Raw genomic sequence first — 25,314 nt, forward strand, 5'->3', positions numbered from 1 at the left:
TGGTTTGTAGTGAGCGCATATGACTGTTTTTCTTATTTTTTGTATACCTTAGATTGAAAATGAACCAATAAGTACCAACTCCCCTACCGTAAAATCGAATCCATCTAACAACATTTATGATATCCATTCAGAACTAAATTTTTTATGACACAGAACAAAATTCTTCCATATTTCTTAAGATGGACGCTTCCCACTCTGGAAAACCAACAACAAACTATGCTTGCAATTTAAAAACATTTCGTATTGAGCTTTCTTCGTTCCCTCTGGAAGTGAAAGTGGAAACTGCGAACCTAGCACAATATCGTCATTACCAGGGCTTCGGCCATGGTACAGAAAATTGTTTTATGGGCATTGTTCAAATTGTGGAAATTCGCTTGCAACTACGTCTGTTCAATGGAGGAATCTTTCAGATAAATTTTCATGCTCTGATTGGGATGCAAACCATAAAACCAATAATTGATGTAACATAATGTCCTGTCAGACAAACAAATTTAAATTCTCATTCAACAAAATCCAATTTAAAATCATTACATAAACAAAAATTTAGCAAACCCGTTCTGTTGCCACGGCTGGTTCTTCTCAACAATTTTTTTTTTCTAATGTACGTAAGTTGTTACTTATGTATTTAGCTTTGACAGTGTTGTCCGGTGGATTCAAATTTGGTGTATAACATCTGCATAGGTGACGAAATATGGATTTACTCATATGAGACCGAAACTAAACAGCAGTCGACTGCATGACTGCATGCGCTCGAAACACTTCAAAGAAAATGGTGGCTGGGTTTTTCGGTATAAACGGACATATTGCTACCGTTGCCTTAGAGGATCATAAGACCGTCAATTCTCATTGGTATACGACAATTTGTTTGCCAGAAGTTTTTCGTGAAATAAGGAATACAAACGCAAGACGCAGAATCATTCTTTATCACGATAATGCAAGCTCTCACACAACGGCTCAAACGACAGAATATTTGAGCCCCCAAACAGTCGAATTGATGGCCCACCCGCCTTATAGTCCTGACTTGGCACCTCACGACTTCTGTTGGTTCCTTTCCGTGGAGAATAAACTGCGTGAAGAACGATTCAATACTTCTGAAGAAACTGTAGAAGCGTTCAAAAGCCATGTTTTGGGGGTACCTCAAGCAGAGTGGAAAAACTGTTATGAGAATTGGTTCGAGCATATGGAAAAGTGTATTTATAATCTAGGGAAATATTTTGAAAAAAATGAAACCATCTGCGATCAAATATAATACTTTTTTTCATTTTAAGGCTAAAAACACAAGTAACAACCCTCGTATCTGAAACCACAAGACCTTCGATTTGTACCTAAGCTTGTCAATAGGTTCAGCCACTTCCGATAAATTCTAGTGACATTTAACGCAATTATCTCGGAATAAATTTTATTGTTTAATTGATCGTATTAAAAAACTCGTGTAGTTCAAAGATCGTTTTTTCATTCAAAATATTTTATAATCTTAAAGATTTAATTTTTTTGAGAAATCGTTCAAGTAATTGAACAATTAAAGTTTTTAGGTAAAAAAAGTGAACAGTCCCATTAACTATTGGTTTCAATAATATAACGGACTTTTTTCAAGGAGCTCGAATCATGTTATGAACACTTTGTTGGCAATTTTATTCCACCATCTCATTATCTCTGCAGCATTCCAAATCACGTTTCCAGCTTGTGATTTAAATTGTTCAATATTCCTTGATCGTGCACAATTAGGTGGATTGAAATCATTTTTGCTATATCTCACCTTGTTGGCAGTGGCAACTAGCCAAATCTTACCAAATATTTAGAGGACCTTTGCGTGACATTAGAGTAGAAGAAGGTAATGTTGTGAATTGATTGTAGCGACTGAATTTCATGATGCAAATTACTTGTCATCGGTATAGTAGGTGCCTTACAACAAACAAATATCATGTAGGTAAATGCGAATGTAGTGGTTACTCTTCATAGTTATGGCGTTGGTGTTAAAACTCGAGTATCCACAGAGGAAGTTATTGTTCTTTGTCTGCTCAAAAGAAGCCGTTTTCATTGAGATAAAGCGAAAGTTTTTTCAGGTGAAATTTCTCAATGAATACAAATCCGATGCTGTTTTGTTGATATTTTGGATCGAAATTGAGATTCCGAGTGTCAAATGACAAAAGTGCTTTGAGTCAAAGATGTGAAAGTGCTTGAGGGCAATGTTGTAAAAAATTAAAAATATTCTTTTTAATAAAAATCAACGTAAGAGCAGCCTCCAAGACTGTAATCAAACGTAGATGTAGGTGTCACCGTTAAAATGATTAAATATTCAGTTGGAGTTTATCACATACTCGCATTTTTTTAAGTTTTCGTAACTCCAAAATATATCATATGAGCAATTTGAAAAATTTGGATGAAACTTTGCACATGGCTTCAGTGTGGCAAACCATAAGTTTTGAACCGATTGAGAGGTCAATCCGACTAGGATGTTTACTTTTTGAGTTCAACGAAGTTTTATGTCAAAATTTTCAGATTTTTGCCAGTATCTGTCACATTTAACCTTGAAAACAGAATATGTTTATATACTTAGATTCCATACGGTAATAGCTATCCAACAAACCATAGATTGTTAAAATCAGTCCATTTTCAACGGAGATATCGACACTTTTATATTAGCGACTTCTCTCCCTATTCCAGCATCTATGATTCAAATGAGAGGTCTTAAAATCCTATAAAACATTTTACTTTTTAGTCAGATCCAACTTCTGGTTTAAGAGATACAGGGTGATTAGTATATAAATGTCCATTTCACATAATTAAATTTTTAGTTAAGGCGGTATTCGTTTTTGGATTCGGAATGTACCCCCAAATTTTAATTCACACTACAATTTCTCAAAGATGTCTACACACTCCTCAGGTGAATTTGACTGATTTTGGCTACACCGATTCTAGAATTCCGGTTCCAGTATCGAATCGTTTCTCAAAGCTCAATCATTTTCTCAAAATTTCTCGATCATTTTCGCCAAATTGAACTTCAAAAACAAAAATTCAGGTCCCATACAAAATACAAATCCGGACTTAAGGTCCCATACAAAATTGGTGATCCGATTCTAGAATTACAGATGATGAGTTTTTAAAGTTCATACCGATATAGAAGATGTAAATTGTTTGGCGTAATAATTTAAGGCCATTGGAATCATTTTGGGTTATGCTAGTTCCTGAATACCGGCTCTGGAAGTACCATAAATGATGACGAAAAGCACTAAAGTGGAACTCACTTCGACATATCATGGAATGCTCAATCGATTGTCACACGTTAAGATTGAAATTCGATACGATTTGCAATTTCGGCATTACAGGGTAATGAGTGATTAAAATCTCAATTTGCCATTTAAAACGACGATAATTAAAATAATGTCATGAGAACTAAAACACCTAAGAATATCCATGCAAAAAACACATGCGGATTGATAAAAAAAGGTATCATCTCACTGCAAGGTGGATCAATCACGATTTTTTCAGTAGTAACGTTTGTGACTCTTGAGCAATTCCAGAAATGGGATGGGATAGCCAATCAATCTATAGATCAATCTGTAGGTTTTATTCACAGCTTTAAAATACAAATTATCAAAAAAATTAAGACCCTGATTTTTTTTAACTTTTTCGGATTATTTTGTAATGATTGAGAAAAAAATCAAAAAATTTTTCTAGTGTATATTTTTTTAGAGTGCCCAATCGATTCCCTACAACTTCTTCCTGAACGCCATTTTTGAACAATTAACGGTTTCCGAGTTACAACGATTTGAAAAAGGCAATTTTTGTGAAATGCAAGAATAGATACGCCCTTCTTAAAAACCAGTCGTGAGTCGGATTGACCTCTCCATCGGCTCAAAACTTATGGTTTGCCATACTGAAGCCATGTGCAAAGTTTCATCCAAATCGGAGAAGGTCGATTCTGATTTTGATACTTTTTCGTCTACTCATTCCTGGAATTGCTCTATTACGGTTACATTTTGGTATGATTATTACAACCAGAGCATCATTCACAACTATAAAACCTTGCAATTCGTTTTGTATCTAAATTTGTAATTGAGTTTGACTCCATCGCGGTAGCATAACGTGTTCGATTCAGCAAAAAAAAAATCTGTTTTAATCCACGTAGTGAAGATGTTTCCTTTTTATATTATTCATGTTCTTTTAATTGCTGTGGGACTCTTAAATAAACTAATCATTGAATAGAAACATGACATGTTTTCATCGAGAGGTTTGGGTACAATGAATTGTTTTGTATTGAGCGCGACATGTCATGTGCGAATCGGTTGATCGTTTGAATCAGCTATTACTGAGCGCATCGAACCATGTGCGCTTAGTACAAACCGGTTCCTTGGATGGCTACTAGCTGAAAACGACCAGTATGTCCTAAAATTCTTTACCTTTGGGACTACATCAGTAAATAGTCTGTGCCTCGGTACAGTATTATTATCTCAAATAGAGATAACTTTACTTCTGCTAAGCGGTTTATGTTGAATTGCTGAACTGCTATGCACTGATGAGTCGAAGACAAGACGTTAAATAAAAAGTACGACAAGTTTGTTCGGGCGCAAACAAGCATAACCTATAAATGGAAAGAGTTTTGAGCCAAATGTTTGAAAATTCTTTCGTTTCATAACGACGGTTTGAAAAATTAAGCACTCATCACCTTGTTATTCTGGAACCACAAGTCGGATCCGGGCAAAATTCGGGAATCCCATATGAGAACGTAAGACCTTTCATTTGAATCATCTCGGAAAAAATGCATAGACAATGCCCAACTCGACAAAGTGAGCCGATTGGTATATAACATAAATGCCCAAACCGATTTTTTAAGTAATGGGATGCCCTTTCTTCAAGAGAAATGCAATGAGATATGAATAAAAATTTAAAATTGATCCCTTTGAAAAATTTACACAAAAATAGAACTCGAACGTATCTTCTTTAGCACATACGCAGTTCCATTTCGTCACCTGGACACAATTCCAGAACAGCACAAGGTTGACCGCAGTATACAACGAACGTGTAAACGAGGTAAATTTCAACAGAAACTTCTGTCGGAAGAAAGGATCAAGCTCAAACACTTTGAAAATCCAGCTCACAATTTTTACTGTATGCGACCGGAAAAAAAAGTTTGCAAAATATCCGAATCGACCGCCAAGGTAATATAAAATACATCGTAACAACGAACGTAACACCGCCGTATACAACAAAAGTCACTTTCTGCTCGAACAAGGTCTCATCCGGATAGCATGGCTCTTAGCCTTATCAAGTGGCATGCGATTATTAACATTCCCGCAGACTGAGGCAACCTGCCAACAAACGTGATTATCGATTCGTTTTAGCCTGGTCGCTTCTGCCTGGTCCGTACATCATACTGTCAACACTTAACCCATCAGAAGGGGGACAAAACAAGTCATTATGTCTGACTGTTCTGTAAACATGTTCGCTCCGGTACTTCGGCACTGGGGAGCCCGTCCCGACTAAGCGAATCAGCATCATCATCATCACAATCAGCACCATCCTCGTTACGGTTTTGTCATCTCTGGCGGCTGACCGGTGCTTCGCTTGTCACATGTTGGATGGTCATCTTCATCTAGCACATCTTGGCAGTTTTAATCGCATGCGGAAAGCACTAAGCTTGGTAGGTTCACCGTTGACTTGTGATTTCTGATCACGTTTCCGATATAGTTTTAACAAACTACCATCGGCCTCCGTTTGGAAGGGAGGAGTCTCGAACACGTAAAAGTGCCGAATGATGAAAAATCGATTCATTATCTAATATTTCCAGATACTGTCGCCAGGGCAGTACTCGCAAATGGAGCTCATTTTTTATTCGACCACGGATTCTTCGAAGTGGAAACTTTGGGCAAGTGAAACCATTTCCTACTACTTCGGTTGTTTCCGGGAAAATGTTAACTTAAATACGACAGGGCATTGAAAAAGGGAACCAATTTGTTCAATTGCTGTTGGTTAAGTATACACAGGCAAATCCTGAAATGAGTTCTGCACTCGATACCGGGGGCTTTCGGGTGCCATCAGGAAAATGACGAGGGTCCTTTGATAGTCGTTGTTACTGATCGATTAGCTTTGCTGACCTTTCGCCAGTATAAAAAGGTGTGGTCTGATGACCGTTCCGCTACTGAATTACATAAGTTGTTAGCACATGTACAAAAGAACAAATAATCAACTGGATTTCTCTGTTGTTGAGGGATACTATGTTTGTAGATAACAACTACATAGGATAGTTTTCAATCTATTTTCTTAAACTATGCGAACTGATATATTACTTCGTACTGTAAATGTGAAAAATAAAAATACATCCAAGAGCCTAAATTCAAGTTTAACATTTTGTGTTACAATTCCGTTCTTAGTGCCATACCGAACTGAAACAAGGGTACAAGGAAAACGAAGATTGAGTTACATTCGTCAGACACACGAACGACACAAACTTTTTCGCACGTCTTTCAGAAGCCGTTAGCGACTATGTGTCAAAAATAAATTAGCAGGTACACTCTGCAATTCCATCATTCACCATCGAAATGACGCATCATTCAATCAATAAGTTGCAATCGAAGCTGACGGTTTCATTTCTATATCCTATATCACGATGCTCCAGAAGTCAACATTAGATGAATGCAACATGAGTAATTGAATTTTTTTCCTGCCATTCGATCAACTCGTTCTGTTGCGTATTACCGCTAGAAATGTTAAAGCAAGGATGGAAAAAAACATAACTATCTAATATCAAATATGACTGGACAGTCGAAATGTGAAATGAAATGAAAATTGTAGTTTTTTTGCGTTAGTCTCGAAATAAGAGGATGCAAATTTGTTTGCGAGTATAATAGTTTCAAAGTATTGAGAACTGCATTAGATATTAGACCAGATTCGATTTTTTTTTTGGACTCTAATCTAATTTGCTAATCTATCTATCTTTGTATCTATCTATCTATACCAAACAAGGATGGCTTTTATCGTATCAAAGAACGCTCACTGGCAACTCTTCGCACGATTGAATCAGTGCCATCAAAGAGAGACGGATAACATAGAATAGACACCAGTGCGAGAGCGAATTTCTCTCGATGACATTTCGGAGAATCAAAGGTAAGCACACTGCTGTGGGGATTCTCTCTGAAGCAATAAACGGTCGCTTATTCTCGTTTCGTGATCCGATTCTATACAGGCGGTTGATAATTGCGATAGAATCATTTTACTATTGCCGCTTATTCTAGCTATGTGCATATAACCTTTGTATAAGTTGTGTCTATGAAAATGTCTGTGAATGCTCCACACAAGGGTTTTGAAATTTTGCAACCTAGTACGAGAATCATCAAGTTGAATCATCGATTCGATTTCCTGCGATAATTGTCAACTTGCGATTCTCTTTCTTTGAAATTCCACACAGCAACGAATCATTATCAGACTGTAATTTTTTTTAAGGGCGTGAAATACTCAGAGTATGAAATGGAGCGAAGAAATGTAGCAAAATTCTCTCACGGTTCATGCATTGAGATACTCGAGTTCTCGTAGCTTCTTCTACCGGAGTGAAAATGTTGTATACAATATAGATAGCAATATAGCAGCTTCTGTGAAATTTTCAGCAATCAGCAACACTGATACCAAATGCATATTTAATTCAGATACAGGTTTTCTTTTACGGTCATCAAAATACTTGCAAGTATTTTTATTTGGCCAGAAATTTGCAGTTACGTACCAAACCTGCAAGTGTTCGTTACGAATGCTTCTATGAGCTGGATGCTGTAAAAGAAAAATTGTATGAAAAAAACTTTTTTTAATCCACGCGAAACTGGAGAGTTCGATTTTGAAGATTTTCATAGCTATTTCTGGTATTTTCGTATAGTCAGAGACCGGTACGAGTATAGCCGAGGTCAGTTTGTGTAATCATTAACTAACTAGAAATACACAGTGAAATAATTTTAAGCGTTTTTTTGAATTGTCGCTTTAAAGGGCGGCTTGAATTGGAACCGCTGGAAGCGTTGGTAAAGCCAAATTTGTGAAATCAATGTGAGTTCCATTCAGCAATATCTGACCACTATTCTCGGTATTGTCCAGTACCGCTATAGTCGAAATTGGTTCATTTCGCCAACGACCAACACGACCTCTAAATCGAAACAGTTTTAGGCTCAGCGTAGAATTTTTTTCTCATGTTTGGCCAAATTGCTTAAAATAACGGTTTAAAATTCTTGACACTCATCAGACCATAAGACCAGATATGTCTATCTCTTCTGTGTGACGAAGAGCAAGCAAAATTTCTCCTCTCGCACTGACAATTTCAACGAGAGCTCTTCGCTTTTACATATATACACCACTGTTGTATAAAATGTGCACGCATCATGAGTGCGCGTGTTTATTTTCTTTTACCTCTAGCACTGAATCGCACCAAAGTGCTAGAGCAGAGCTATCAAATTCCCTGAGGTGGATGCAAATACTTTCACAGAGATGTACACGCCGGTGAGCACTACACAATTTATCGTTGAATTTTCGTTTTTTCCTCGCAAGTTTTTCATAGCAAGGCCAGATCTATTCTCTGTTAATTGAAGTTCACAGAAGTGTTCGCGCACCATCACTTGAGTGTATTTAGGAGAGAGCACGTGAGAGCGATTCATGCGAAGAGAATGTGGTTCTCTCGCACCAGCTTCTTTCAACACAAGCACACGCTCAAAGTCTCTCTAATGGACACTGAGAAGAAGTGCGCTTTCCTCTTTGTGTGGAGCACACCAAATGTATCCGCAGTGTAGAAATGATACTTACGCACTGGTGTATCACTCTAGTGAAATGCCTTCACTGCATGAGACTATGAAACTATGATACTTTTAAACCACTCGACCGATTCCGCTAATATTTGAATATATTGTCAATATATGTTTATAGTTTTGAGGAAAAATATAAGAACTTTACAGAGTTGGAATTTTGTATTTTAGAACGTCATTTGTATGCCCTTTTAACGGTTTTCAAGGTAGGTAGAATCTAAAAGTGGTAAGAATGTGTTCATATTATAATCACCATAGATAAATGGAGACGCATGATCGCTCACAACGATGTCTTAAAAATATCAAAAAATTGTATCTCAAAAACAGAAATAATAAATTTTTGGACATGTGATGTAAAAACGTTCAAGCTTTCAAAGAAAAAAATAAAATATTACATAGTGCTCATCGGTTGCAAACCGTGAATACCGTTGAAAGGGAATACAAATGATGTTCTAAACACAAAACTCTAACTTTGCAATATTCACATATTTTTTTCCAAAAATTGCAGATATTTCTTGATAAAATATCCACAAATTAGCGGAGTCGTCGAGTGGTTCAATAGTTATGAATTAATCAAAATACGGAAATTTTCATAAAATTATAACTAAAAAACAAAAAAAAAACATCCATCGCCAATTTTTGGATGTTATGTAAAAATGTTTAAGCTTTGAGAAAAAATATAAATAGACATTAGTCAAAAACCATGAAAACCGTTAAAAGGTTATACAATTGACTTTTTCAAGCACAAAACTTCTACTTTCAATATTCGCATATTTTTCCTAAAGACTATAGGCATTTATTGACAACATGTCCAAAAATTAACAGAATCGGAAGAGTGGTTCAAAAGTAATGATTTAAAAAAAATGTATTTTTTGAAGAAAATATAAAAAATACGGGTCTAATATGTTTCGATGGAGAACGATTCTTCCAAATTTTGAGAGATTGGACATCAATTTCTCATGGAATCCCTGTATATGTAAGCGACTTGTTCCCCTATTCCAGTAGTAGGAAGTTTTTGGACGTTTGGGAGAAAAGTGAAACACGACATGTATTACTGTAATTGTTTCTAAGCACCAAATAGACTGTGTACAGTATCCTTTTTCATTACATTTTGCCTCGTTCGATTTTGGCACGATTCGTTTTTGGCAACATAATTGACCAAATATGACATATGTATTAGAAAGATGGCAGTATTTTCGAATTCAAAACAATTTCATATTTATATTGATTTAAACTGATTACAGCAATAATTGTTGGAAGAGCATAACTTCTTACATTGTTATTGTGTGTTACAAATCATTTCACTCAATTTTCCAGAGAAGGCTTAGCCGATTTCTACAAACTTAGACTCCTATGAAAAATCTGAATTTCATTTGGATCCAACTTCTGGTTCCACAATGATATGTGTAACAAAATTAAAAAAATGTCACATATTTTTCTCGATGATGGCTGAACCGATTTTCTCCATCTCAGTTTCAAATGAAAGGTCTTAAAATCCAATGAAAACTTCCAGTTTTTCAATCAGATCCGAGTCCCGGTTCAGGAGCTACAGGAAGATTAGTGTAAAAATAACAATTTCACATAAATTAATCGGATTTGCAAATTTGTATAATCGATGACAAAATAAACTTATTTCAATATCACTGGTATTCGGGTTTCGATCCCGGAAGGTACCCAAAATTTTTATTTGTAACGCACAACGGTTTCTCAAAGATGGCTACAGTGATATTCAAAAATGTCGAATCAAATGAAATGATTTACAATCCCTTATGTTAATGTAATTGTCTTCGGCTACACCGACTACCGAATTCCGGTTCCGAAACTATCAGGAATAAGGAAGTTCAAATCGATTTCTCAAAGCAGCCCGAAAAAAAATTTTAAGGACAAAAATTTTAATTAAAAGACTTATGGTCCCATATAAAATTGGTGAATTTTATCCGATTCCGACTTCCGATTATGGACTTACAGAGTGATGAGTTTTTACACGTCGAACCGCTATAGAAGATGACGACAGCAAAAAATCTTTAAAGATGGAATCAGAACTTTTCCAATTTATTCGTCATAATAATTAATGACCATAACGAATGTATTTTTCAAAAACAAATTTTTCGACATAATACTTGATCTCGACGTTTCATGAAATTTTAAGACATTTGGAATAAAAACAAATAGATTTCGGAAATTTCATGTCATTCTTCAAGATCGGAAATTTTTGAACTTTGACCACCGGCGGCACCCTTTTACCCATAGCCGATTTAGCAAAAACTTTGCAAAGGGGCTTTTTTCGAGACGCTTAAATTTTTAGCACTACCGCTTTATGAAATTACATACGACCCCTTTTAATTGGTACCCTATTAAACACATGTGCACACACATTTTACGAACTCGACGAACTGAATCGAATGGTATACGGCACTCGGCTCTCAGGGCCTCTGCTTAAGCAGTGTTTGCATAGCCTGTTATCTATACATGAGAGGCAAAACGTATTCATCAAAGCACAGAAAGTCACTGTTCATTTTTAGTAGATTTGGCTAGCTGCCACTACCATCGAGCGATGCTTCAATGGATAGCAAGGTTTTGGATTCAAACGCAAATGACTTCAAATTACCTAATTGCCCGATCGAGGAGCAATGAACAAACGAGAGACTAAGATACAAAATGGTCGTTGAATTTTTTCAGAAAATCCAAAAATTGGTTCGAGGTATTTTATGAAAAGTTTGTCATTTCATCAAAACCAAAACGGAACAAAATTGTTTGTACTTTTCCTGCAAATGCGATTAATTTTGTTGGACTGTTTAATAGTAATAGAAAAACTCGTTTTTTTTTCTTTAAATTTCCCATCTTGCAATGTATAAGCGATGGGGAATTTAATTATTATATCTACATTGGGAAAAATTTAATCAAAAAACCAAAATGGCATTTAGAATTGTCACTCTGCGATTTAAACCATTTAAAAAACAAATGTAATAAAAATAGAAATAAGTTTGATTTTTATCAAGATTAATTTAAGAGAATAGAGTGTGCAAAGCTGCTTCTAATAACAAAGCCTACATGGTCAGAAAGTTTCATTTAAATCTGAGAGGATGCTGTCAACATTTATTCGAGTTGGCGCGAAATTCGTCCATTGCAACTTGCGAATGCGATCCTGTTTAGGTGGAACAGAGTTAAAGGCTCTAGTCACTAAAGTAAGTTATCATATGTTTGATCCAGAGCTTAAAATTGTCACGCATTCTCAATGAAAGAAACCATTCCACCAACCTCATTTTCAATATTTAACTGTCTCATTCGTAAATGACCGACACCAGAGCAAACGAAGAGAGACGAAGCATTTTCGTTTCTCATTGAAAAATGAGAGAGTATAATTGCCAACGTCACTCTGTCCTCTATGACAATACGAAACCAAACTAACATCTGCAGGGAGCATCAGCAGAATTTCAATTCTCATTCTTTCATCGATGTATTTAGAGTCTGTGACGCTTGGCTATAAAGAGTGACTAAAATATGACATATCGAAAACATCCCAGTACTGGTTTGGAAACCAAAACTACTACAAATTCGAGCACCAACAGGTAAAAGTCATTGTGAAACCTTTTTTTGTCATTTTCGATTCTCAAAGCTTCGGTTGAATACCGACACTGCATACTATGGGATTATCACTGAAAACCGCAAATGACAGAAAGGGTTTATGTCATTGACTGGACATGGATTTCGTTCTCATAGTTTGCAAACGAAGCTGATAGTGACAGTAATTTCTCGTCATTTTCGTATATTTTGAGTCAATGAAATATAGTACTTCTATTAGCTCTGGTTGGATCAACATTTTCGAGCGATTATAAAAATGAATAAAATGGAGGCATTAACTATGTAAAAGTTAAGTATCTTCATACTCGGATGCGAAGTCTTAATTTGGGTAACAAAAAGTGGAACCTAGACGTCGATGGCTTCGGGAACCAACTGTACACCGTTCCAGCACAGTAAGTTCTTCCCACGCAAGAAGTTTCCTGAATTCATACTGCGTTCCTCACATATCGTATATTCGCAGTGATGAACTAATCCAAATTTTCTAATGTGATTCCTTATAACAAGTAAAGTTTTTACGCTTCAGTCGTTTACTTTGTCAGTCGGCGATGCTAATAGAAAACCTAGTAAGAGCACATTTGCCATCGAATGACTACTTTCCACAGACAAACAGAAGCAGCAGTGTCTGTCTGTCGTTCCATAGTCGACCCCATTTCCTCATCAAACTGCAAGTGCCCCTTGTTCGGAACAATTATCGTAGCGTGACGATGTCTGCATGGCTGGAGTACCTCGTGGCAAACGAGCTCATTCTGGTTGAAGCTTAAGCCAGGTCATGATGGGAAAACGGCAAGGCCGTTTGAACAAAAAACTTCCCATTCGGGTGACTGCACTCGCGCTGTCCTGCCACCAGGCACACATTTTCACAATGGAGCACCGAAACAAAAGGGAATGAGCGGAGGAATATTGTGCATTATGAAGCTGCTTTTTTCATTATCAAATGGAGCCTTGCCAGGACTTCTTATCAGTTGACGACAATGGAAGGCACAGGAAAGTGCAGCCGAACCAACCAACCAACCAACCAACAGATCCCCGTCTTATTGGCACTCAGGCTTAACTGCCGGCGTAGGCACGGTCCGATGCATCATTCCAAAGGGATTTTACGGTCAGGAACGACAACGGCAGTTCATCGTTCGTGAATCATTTCGTCATGTCATAATGACCGTAATCGCGTGCGGAGAAATTATAATGCCAGCAACTTGGTAGACTCATTTGAGCGAATAAACGGGCTGGCATGCGCTTCGGTCTCTCAGCAACGGAACTGATTGGTGGAAAACGGAAATCTGCTTCCATCATTTAAATTCCATGAATAGTTAAGAAGGCCTGAATTTGCGATGGGCTAAAAGGGTGTAAACTGCCGGCGTTCGGAATTTTCATATTGAAATCGACGTATAAAAATAGAGTACAATTTTATGGATCTTCCACGAAAGTAATATGAAAGAAGCTTGAAGGTTGCATGTATTGAACATTTTCATTGCACTAACTTTTCGGATCGATAACTTTTGGTTATGTTACGATCCGGAAACTTGTACAAACTTGCCAAGTACAGTTTTCATTGCTTTTCAATACGCAATTATTATTAAGTTATTAAGTACAATCCATTTCCTTCAGAAGAGCCATATCGAAAATAAAAATTTGATAATTTTGGTTTAACATTTCGAGTCTGCATCTTCGATGGAAACAACCTTAAGGATCCTGAACCGGATCAAATCAATTAAATGAAAAAAATAGTTTTTAGCCGAATTTCCGTGTAGGGTCGGTATCGTTTTCCAACTGGTTTAGAAAATTCTATTAGGAACTGGCAGTAACTGTAATATTCTACGGATTTTTTCCAACCTAGAATTGAGTGTTTAATAACACATTTTATCACCCTGTCTTGTCTTTATGTGTCTGTGCTGCCAAAGCGATACTGAATATTCCCTTGATATTTTATCAAAGGAATCGTACAATGTCTGATCAGTATCAAAATAAGTTATTATATCTTATTTAGTCATTGATGAGTTATTCGAATTTCATTAAGTTCAATTGATCTAGTAGTTCTATCTTCAAATAAAGTACTATACAATGACAGAATTTTATATTCTGTTGCTATTTTCTCATGCTGATTTTGTTATGATTTTTGATATTTTAACTCTTATTTCAAACTAAAAAATGTCAATATATAGAGATGTTTGATTCTAATAATAAAATTTGTTATTGGTTTAAAAATCACTTCTACCCGTGCTGGTATTTCGAAAAGTAAATTTTTTTTCGGCAGTAGTATACTGAATACTAATAGTCTCTGATGAATGCAATCAGACTGATATAAATTATCCACGCGAAATGATTCGTGCGTGCATACTTGTAAATAGTGCTATAACCGAATAACTTATATTTGTGACCACGTTAGTAGTATCCGTTGGATCGTAGTACTAATCATGCATTGTACTGCATAATAAGAATCGAATGTGAAGTCTGTTTAAAACAGAAGGGGGCGAGTATAGCGTGATGGATAAGTCGATGCTTTACACGCAACCCATGTGGATTCGATTTCTTAAAGTTAGAACCTCTTTAATAGAAACAACAAAAAAAAAACAGAAGGTCGAGGATCTTGACGGAATATAGCACCATAAAATTTCAAGCTGACGTATGATTGAAAATCTCTGAACAGGGATAAATGATTGGTTGAAGTTTTGAAACTGACCAAATCTTATACCGAGTGATCCATCTGCATGTTTTGCCTTTCTCTATAGAAAGGTATTAGAATTGCTGGAAAAACCGATTTCCGAACGGAGGCTCGGAGACCCATAGTATTATATACCATTCGACTCAGTTCGACGAGATCGGAAAATGTCTGTGTGTGCACTTTTCGAAGATATTTATACGCGCTCAATTTTCTCAGAGATGGCTGAACCGATTTTAACAAACTTATGATCGTTTGAAAACTACTGTCGGGCCATTGATCAAGTTCAAAGATCAAATGGCTGTGACTTTTGGTTCCGGAGATATGATTGTATAAGTGACGTAACCGACAAAACGCGTTGTATTTTCACCGCTCAATTTTCTCGGAGATGGGTAAACCGATTTTAACAAGCTTAGGTCCGTTTGAAATCTATTGTTAGGCCATTGATCGAGTTCGAAGACCAAATGGCTGTGACTTTTGGTTCCGGAGATATAATGGTATAAGCGATGTAACCGACAAAAGACTTTATTTTTTACCGCTCTAATGTATATAAGGGTGCCAATATTTTGGAATCACCTCTAATTTCGTAAAGCGCTGATGTTCAAAAGTTTAAGCACCTCGAAAAAAGTCCCCATGCAAAATTTAAGCTAAATCGGATATGGGTAAGAGGTGCTGTTAAGCTTTGACTGTCAAACGTCTTAGAATTGCATGAATTGCATGTCGAGATTTAGTGTCATCTCAAAAAAAAATTTTTTTTTAAAATCGACTTTCTGGGACTTTGAGATTTGAGTCCCAGAAAGTCGATTGTTCGAAAAAAAAAATTTCCAAGATGACACTAAATATCGACGTTTCATGCAATTCTAAGACTTTTGGCATCAAACAAATTTTTCGATTTTGGAAATTTCATGTTTGTTAAACACATTGAACTGTCAAAGGTGTGACAAATTCAACCAGGGGTTTTTAACAAAAAAAACAACGCATTTTTATCCTTCAAATCAATTGCGGAAATGGGCGTTTCATGAAGAATAAATTTCGAAAACTTCGCGTTAGTTTTGTTCAGCATAATTGACTAACAGAGCCTGAGAGGAGCGGGTCATTTCGCCGAAAGCCGTTTCACCGAATGCCATTTCGCCGAATGGACCATTTCGCCGAAAAGATCATTTCGCCGAAAAAGTAATTTCGTTTACAACACATAATAAATTTGAAAACTTCAAATTCTGGTTATTCATCAAAATTCTTTATTTGTTTTTATGTCTCCTGAATAATTGATGTGTCGCAACCACATAACCGAAGCCAAGATGGCAATAAGTCGCCGATGCGACGCCAGCTGAGTTGTCCACCGAACCGCCGTCGGAAGCGGCGGCATCTTGCATATAAAGCTGTAACTCCCTCGTTTGCCCGGTCTATTCAAAGCTAGATTTCTTTACTTTAGTGGCGAAGCCGCATTTGATATTTTTTTTCATTTGCACTCAGTTATCGGCAAATACCGCAACAATTGACTCGTATATACTCAATAATGTTAACAAGTTCTCTTGGGGATTCCGTTCTAAGGGAATGGTCTTGTGATCCCATAAAAATTCCTGAATATTATTTGGATCCGACTTCCGGTTCCGGAGCTATGGGGTAAAATGTGCAAAAAAATGAAAATATTTGTTCTAACTTTTCTCGTAGATGGCGCGACCGATTTTCACAAACTTAGGTTCAAATAAAAGGTCCTGTGGTCTCATACGTAATTCCTGAATTGAAATATAGGGTAAAGTGCGTTAAAAATTTTATACCATCACTGAAAAAGGGCGAAAAACCGTACTAAATTTTCTAAATCGACCTCAAATCTTCTCCAATGGATAGTTTTTATCAGTAGACGGTCAAACAAACCGATTTCGGTTATTCTTTTGAGAATCGAAGAATATTATTTTGAAGAATACCACAGTATTATATATGATAGTATGATTGATATGAGAAAAGCATCATTACACCACTAGGTGGATTGAAACAGGTTTTTTATATTGATATTAAAAAATCCAATCTAATAGTGAAGTCACCTTATGTAAGACGCAGATCACATCGACCAGTTGAATGATCGTTTACTCTATATTAGTGTCTTGTTTCGAATATGATATGTAACCCGTTATTGTTGATATATTGTCAAAATGCCTTTACTAGTATGAAATGGCGTCCAATCGACACTAGTAGCAATCGATTGCGTGGGAATTAAAGAATGTTAAATGCAATGGAATATCATTGCAAAATTGCACTTCCACTAGAATATGCAAAACTAAAGCAATCGAGCTACCAGTGTTGTTCAATGAAAAAACGCTATTTTTAATCGCTTGAAAACAACGATATTTCTTGTATAAATACAATTAAAAAGATTTTATATATGAAAGGGGCGCAGGTTCAGATATTTTTTCTAACAAAAATTGCAAATTCGATAATGATAACATTCTAGAAATTTCGCGGAAAGACGCCTTAACCAATCACCCTTCCGGGAATCCTGGTTACCGTTCCAAATACCGGTAACCGCACAGTTCCATTTGTTTCCCTTGGAATTTTCCTACTACTGCACGGTGTTTGTAACTAAATATGGCAAATGGCCAATATCGGGTATTATCAGCAATTAGCTTAGGCTGAATGGCTCTGCGGTTCAACGCTGTCAAGTTTATAAGCAGGTGTAATTGGATGTGTGTTTGTAAGTTAGATCACTCGCCCAATTACTACTTTATTGCGAAAATGTGGTACCCGCGCAGTCACTAATTGCTGTCCTTTGCAATGATGATACTGCAGGCTAATAAATCAAAACAATATAATATATCTTTTCAAAGTGTTTACCTTCATGTATAATTATTTCGGATTCAAATTGATTGCTAGGAACAGAAAACAAGAATCTAATCAAATATTACCTAAAACGCAATTAAAATGTGACTGATGGTGGTAACTGTTCGGAAAATGAGAGCTGTTTCGAACGACTATCGTAGTTTGAGCTGATGTTTCGGAAAGCAAACAAAAAACAAACACGCGAGCAGCATAACTCAAAACTGCGGGCAACGGTCCGAATGTCAATCCAAACTCACGCTCGGAATACGTACTCTTCAATTTCTTCTAATCTTTCAAATATTTCTTCTCCTTCATATTGTACTACATTTGATACTCACCCCAGCAGGCGGGCCTCCTCGGCAGTGTGGGCTGGAGCAGATGGCATTCTGGCGTTGGCCGCTTTGCCGGTCTTGTCTCGGTCCCTGAAATTAGTACTATTACATGCAAAGGCCAGACAAAATAAAATCAAACAAGTAAAACAAAAACGCAATCATAGTAGAAAGTAAAAAAAATCACCTGATAGAGCTGCAGGAGATCGGGGTGAAAATAAGGATAAGGTAAATTAGATGGCTATTAGTTAGGATGAAGAATCGGAAGGGCGAAGCTGCGACGCGGAAGGATTAGATAACATGATATGAGAAACCAAAAAAAAAACGGAACAGAAAAACAGAAAGCTTCCAGGAGATTAGTGCGTGTTTCAGTTTCGTTCAGATGATTATAGTGGCGCAAAGTTTGCATGTTTTTGTGCCTTAAGCAAATTTTGCAAGCGAATGGCGGAGCTTCATTGCTTTTTGCTTGAGTAAGTATATGTATGTGTGTGTGTGTGTTTTTGCGGGCAACCAAACAACAGGTCAGCATGTGCATGCTGATGGAAATGAAACAGAGATGCCACATGGAACAACCTCTACACTATATTAAGACGATAGATAACTGAATGGTTCATAATGCCAAAGAACGAGTGTTGTTCAACATTAGCAGTTTGCCAAAAGTTCAACGATAATAATATTTTGGTATATAATAAATAAATACAAACTTCAATGAGAAACTAAGTTTGCCAGTAAGCCTGATGTCGCCTAGTGTAATATGAGGTAAATCGTTAAAAATACATTTTCATAAAGACGACGTACATTCAACGCACGACAGGACTCGACTAATATATCGTGAACACCTTTTGAGTTGATTTATACAATTTTCTTTACGTTTAGCCTTCAACTCATCATTGGTTCAGCAGTTCAAATTGACCTGCCAATGCCACATAGCAGTTCAACTTAAACCACTAAGTAGACGCAAAGTTGTTATTTAACACTAATGTAGAATATAGAACCAAAGTGCAATCCTTTCTGATGTCTCGAATTTATTGTTTTAGATTGTTTTTAGGACAATAGAATCAGTTCGCTTTGACGTCTCATCCGAGACAGACGATAAAACAAAACCCTTTAGCAATTAATTTATTCGTCTCAGTACGGAGAGATCTTTTTTCCATCGGAAAGGAAACTTTTCCCTCGGTTGAAATGACGTACATTGAAACACATGCGTTGAAAAGTCGTTATACCTTTTTATGTGACTTTCGGTCAGTGAACAAGGATGCCGTGTTAATCGCTTGTTACCTACGACAATCAGGTGGCTACATGTGTCACTACGGTAAAACGATAGGACCACATTGAGCTCGGTTTTATAATATTTAATTATATATTTATTGATTGAGTGAATTTCGCAACTTTTACTGCTTCGCTTCCAAAATTGAAACGGTGCATTGATACAGACTGACTTATTGGCGACAAATATTTTCTATCACACAATTAAATAACGCGAAACAAATGAGAGCAACAGGCACAATTTTGAAACCGATTATTATTTTTTGAATTTGCATATTTCAGTGAAAGAAACTAACAAATATTAAACACTGTATTTTTCTCGAAACAGTAAAATGCTGGCTTTATTCGCAAACGTTCAGTGCAAATTTTGCGCTGCGAAAATCGCAAAAGCTAATAAAATTATTCTAGACTTACACTAAACTGATGGTTTTTATCTCCGATTTGCAAAAAAGCACTCTTCATAGTTCTTCAAAGAACATTTGGAGCAATTAGAAGGGCTTATTTCGTGTAATGTTCCCCATCGTTGTCCACTTTTCGTTGTATTTTTCTCTAATGCAAACAACCAACTACAGGATGACGCAATCGAGGATTTCTGTGAAGAGGAACTGGCTCTGCTAACGACCCCTATTTGATTCAATACTGAAATAAATTCTTGATACCGGAGCTGAGATGTGGACCAGGTTAGCATGAACGAAATACATCCAGTGTTAACCTTTTATACCTACCCAGATACAAGGGAGGCGTCATGAGTTTTCTTCTTTGATATTCGTTGACACCAAACATTTCAGAAAACTTTAATTTTGAATTATTTGTGATTATGCCATACAACTGAAAATGTTATCATGAATTGGTGAACATATTTCCGATGGTATGTAGCAAAAGTTATGTTTATGCGATAGATACAACAAGTGATATTCACGATCAAAAACTTATCACTCTCTCAGAATATAAATTTTGAAAAGGCGCCTCATAATAAAGTAAGTCGTTTTCACGGCAAAAAAATGGCGTAACTTCGGAAATCCGCGTAAAAATAAACCGCGTAGTTTTGGAAATTACCGCAAAACTATAGAAGAAAAATTTTTGTTGCCAAATGTCTACAAAAATTCATTAAAGATTGATTATTTTTTTAAATATCGACTTTGGGATCTAGAAAATTTCCGAAAACGAGAATTTTGGTTGATGCCAAATGTTTTTGAAATGCATGAAATGTCGTCTCGTCTGGTGTAATTTCAAAAAAATATTATTTTGAAAAAAAAAATCTAAAATTTTCTAAGTGTCAGAGAGTTGAATTAAAAAAATCGAGATAACACCTTATCTCGATGCTTCGTGCATTTCTAAGACAACAAAAATCGCATGAAGCAACCGCGTAGCTTCGAAAATCCGCGTAAAAAACGCATAAAAACCACGTAAAAAGAAAAAACAGTTTGGAAAAGTTTGTTGAAACGCATTCGTAGAAATGAATTTTGAATCCCGTCACTGTGGTTTTGCCTTTATTTATAGAAAGATAATAGAGTTTCTGCAGAAACCGATTTCGGGGCTATATCACTCGACTCAGCTCGGCGAGATCGGAAAATGTCAGTATGTGTATGCATTGTGAATCAAGTTCGAGGATCAAATGGTTGACACTTCTGCTTCCGGAGATATTATCGTAGAAGTGACGTAACGGACTAAGCGAACTTTTTTTTATATATACCCTCACTTTTCTCGGAGATGACTTAACCGACTACAACAAGCTTAGGCTCATTTCAAAACTACTATTAGATTGTTGAGCAAGTTCGATGATCATATGACTAAGTCTAAGTAGGCCGGTTTTGTAGAGATAATCGTATAGGTGACGCAACCGACAAATAGTGCTATTTACTATTCGTGCAATTTTATCAAATTTGACAAACGATCAAGTTAAAATGTATCATTTTCAATATATTTCGTTTGAGGAATGTTGCCGAATATGTGACGTAAAAGCTGCAGTATACTTTTGTTAACTCCCCGAATCATTCTGAATGAATTTGTATCAAAAATGAGTAAAAAATCGTGTTAGAAATAATCTTAATAATAATCAAAAAATAAATATTATGAGACTGTATGAATGACAAGAGTAAGGCATTCTTACACCACTAGTTAGATTAAGAATAGGATTTTTCGTAAATTTTTTCAGATTGTTCCGGTCTGTTTCCTCGTTAAACACTGATCAAAGCTAAAAACATTCTCTGATTAAAATTTAATTAGTTAATGCTTCAAAGCGAATTATGTGTATGTTGAATATTGTTAGCATATATCCGGATTTCGAAAAAGTTTTCATATGCAGATCGATTTGACAAAAATTAAGTAAATTCGCATGACCGTATAACTTCAAAGATTGTATTTGAACATTTGCAAAAAAACAAGCGAAATCGAAAAAAAAACAAAATTTTTATGCTAGATTCCTCAGAAATGCGGGAATGGTCGAGATATGGTGTTATCTTGAAAAAAAAAACATTCTATCGAAAATAACACCTCGGTGAGTATATAAAAAAATGTTTGCATCCGATAACCGCATTATTTCGAAATTGGTATTGAAAGTCGGATAAAAATGGTACAAAAAACGCATGTAAAAACTTCAGTGTTGTTAAACCTCGAGAGTCGAACATCAAATGCTAGATTCATACTGGAAAAAAATCGACTTACTCTATTTATTTTACAAAAAAAGTTTCTCATACGGGATTAAATTCGCTTTATCAAAATTCTTTGCAATTATATGTAAACTATATAATCTTTGTTGTAGCTTAGGTTAAATTCAAATAAATTTATGCTAAGTGCACCTAACCAATTTCACTTATATTTACGATTCGTCATCGACTCATCAGCGCATTGGCAGTTCATGTGCAGCTGATAGTGCGACTAAGCAGTTCAATAAACACGACATAACAGTTCAACTAACACGAAGCACACGTAAATTAATAGTAGAATTGGTTATGTTCACATAGAACAAATTTGGTTGAATTTTGACCAAACACTTGAATGATTAAAGACTGTACCAGAAAGCATGGACGCAACCAAAAACCGCTGCCATTTCGCAATGGTTCAGAATCTGTCAATTTTTATGGCTGCTTAGTTTGTTTCAAAATTCGTGGACTTTCAGCAGAACAACGTCGAAAAATTGTGTACAAATGATGCACAGAACGCGGTCTGTCACTGAGAAAGATAGCAAAAATGGAAGGAGTAAGTGAAAAAGCCGTGCGAAATGCAATCAGGAAGTTCGGTGAGGATAACACCTTTGAGGATAAACCGAAAATGGGTCTAAAAACGGTCCTGCTAACCCTCAGTTCGATAAACGTATACTAAAGGCGGTCGAGCAAAAGAAGGAGGTTTTAGTTCGGGATGTGGCCAAAAAAGTGGTACTTCGAAGTCAAATGTTCTTCGTGCTAAAGAACGTTAGAATCTTCGAACCTATAAGAAGCAGAAACAACCAAAACGTAGTCCGAAACAAGAAGCATCGATCAGGCCGAGGGTTCGAAAGCTGTACAATACGATTCTTGCTGGAAATTTGAACTGCATAATCATGGACGACGAAACCTACGTGAAACTCGATTACAAATCCTTGCCGGGACCACAATATTATACGGTGCGAGAAGGGCAAGTGTTAAACCAGTCCGAGATATCGATTGAATTCAAAAAATTTGGTAAGAAAGCTATGGTCTGGCAAGCAATTTGTAGCTGCGGTAAGATTTCGAAACCCTTCATCACCACTGCTTCAATGAACAGCGAAATATACATCAAGGAATGTTTATAAAAACGACTTCTACTCATGATTCGAAGCCACAAGAATCCTGTTGTCTTCTGGCCAGATCTTGATTCTTGCCACAAATCAACTCAAATAGAATGGTATACTACAAAAAATGTCTCTTTCGTCCCAAAAGACACGAATCCACCAAATTGCCCACAACTTCGACCAATTGAGGAATTTTGGGCATTAACGAAGGCACATCTTAGGAAACATGTCTCGGCAGCCGAAACCATTCAACAGTTTGAAAAAGATTGGAAAAAAGTGCCAAAACTTGTCGCCAAGAAGTCTGTACGGAATTTAATGAGGAACGTTCGCAAGAAGGTGCGCCAGCTAGTCCACAATGGCTATGTGGCAAATGTTGAGAATAATACTGTGTTGTTGTAGTCTAATATTATCAGCATATCGAAAAAAAATTTGAATATCTAACACTTGTGAATTATTTACAGGGAAATCAAAGTGCGTCCATACTTTCTGGGACAGTCTTTACAATATAGACGGTCCGTAAGTCGTTGCAGACATCAGTTCAAACATTACACTTCGGTGCAATTCGAAAACAGTGTCACTCGCAGTTCAGTTTAGTTAGTTCAGTTAAGAACTGCTAATGCACTGGCGGTTCGATGACGAAACATAAAAACAAGTTATCTTTGTATGTTTTCTTTATAAAAGTTATCACTTTAATATTATTTACATGTCACAGAAAAACTTTACTTCACTCTTCGAAGTGGTACAAAATGAATTTAAGATTGGTTGCGTAACGTCTTACCCATTACGCTATGACAGTTGCTAAACATATGCGAACAAATGACATTTTACATCATATAACAGAAAAAATTATTTCACGGTGTACAATGTGGAATAAATTTTATATAAACTCGAGTGTGGCTCCAGTCGAGTACAATATTTATACTTCTGCTCTTCCAAATTTACCCACAGGTTACCAGAAATCTTGACTCTCTGACAATAAACCGTAAGTCTTTTGGTCACAGCTAGAATTCTTCCCGTGATATGCAGTCGCTTCCCAGTGATTACCGAACTGATTCTCCAGGAGACTGGAATCGAATCTACAAACCATATCTAATCCATGAAACTGGTTCACGATTGAACTTATAGATATTAAATTACTAAACAAAAAAGATTGCCACGCATGTACACTGTGCACGGTTACATCAGATCTTTTGTTCATCGCTCGTCGAGTAGAGACATTTGTGATCGGGACCATTGAATGAACAATGTCAAAAGAAATATCCGAGCCCGGTAGACACTAATCAAAACAAAAAATCATTATCAGCGAGGTACGAACATAGCGTGATGCGTAAGTCGTTATTTTACATATGAAACTAAAAAAATAAAATCAAACGCTGCTGTCATTTACACCGATGCAAATATACTTGGCGCATAAAAAGCAGTCATATAAAATCTGCATTTTGGATACTACAATAATAAATAGATTAATAGACAAAATTGAATTGACAGAATTGCTAACAGACAGAAAACTTAGTGACTGTTCCGTTCGGGTACTGAAGCGAACGGAGGTTGACAAATAGAACGGGAACTATACTTGAGCTTCGAAAACTTCATTGGAAACGACACTAGTCAATGTAATGACTCAACTCTTTCACCAACTTCGATATTTGCATTCAGATATTTATTCTAATTAGCATTCAAAGTGAATAGAGAAAATGTTTGCGTCTTCTTGTTTCGTCTATATTGAAAATCTCATCGTGTTTTACTTCGACTAGTAAAATACCTGAAATGCAATTAAGTCGGTATGGAATTGTTGAACAAAATCGTGTTCCCACTATTTAAGCTTGATGAAAACACTGATCACTAGAACATAAATGGCCATCACTGTTTTGTAAAAACGAACGGGTGATTGACGTCAGAGACATAACTGAATAAGTTGAACACAAATAAAACTAACACGCTGAATTCATCGAAAATTGTTGAATTTTTATTGGTTCTGTGCGAACGACACAAATTAAATCTTCAAACTGGTCTTCTCGTTGATGTCTGCTGGAGGCAGAGTAATAAATTTGCTCGATCGTAGAACTGCACACTCACAACGAGTGGAAAGCCTCTCTTTGAATATTACGTCATTACACGTCAATAGTCAAAAAGGTGGAGCATAGAAAT

General features: G+C 36.3%; 1 protein-coding gene across 13 annotated transcripts in view; it reads right to left on the reverse strand.

Moving 5' to 3' along the window:
• Positions 1–25,314, reverse strand: part of LOC131430657 (protein NDRG3) — a 175,668-nt gene that overhangs the window by 42,264 nt on the left and 108,090 nt on the right. For 9 of the 13 annotated variants that reach the window (XM_058595782.1, XM_058595783.1, XM_058595794.1 and 6 more), the window contains one exon: positions 18,162–18,257. The exons of 2 other annotated variants lie outside the window; for them this stretch is intronic. In XM_058595782.1, the coding sequence (XP_058451765.1) occupies positions 18,162–18,257 (96 nt within the window). The remainder of the gene's footprint in view (positions 1–18,161; positions 18,258–25,314) is intronic. 2 more of the 13 variants (XM_058595793.1, XM_058595785.1) reach the window with 1 other exon arrangement.

Source organism: Malaya genurostris, chromosome 2 (genome assembly GCF_030247185.1).
Source record: "Malaya genurostris strain Urasoe2022 chromosome 2, Malgen_1.1, whole genome shotgun sequence".
Taxonomy (NCBI): Eukaryota; Metazoa; Arthropoda; class Insecta; order Diptera; family Culicidae; genus Malaya; species Malaya genurostris.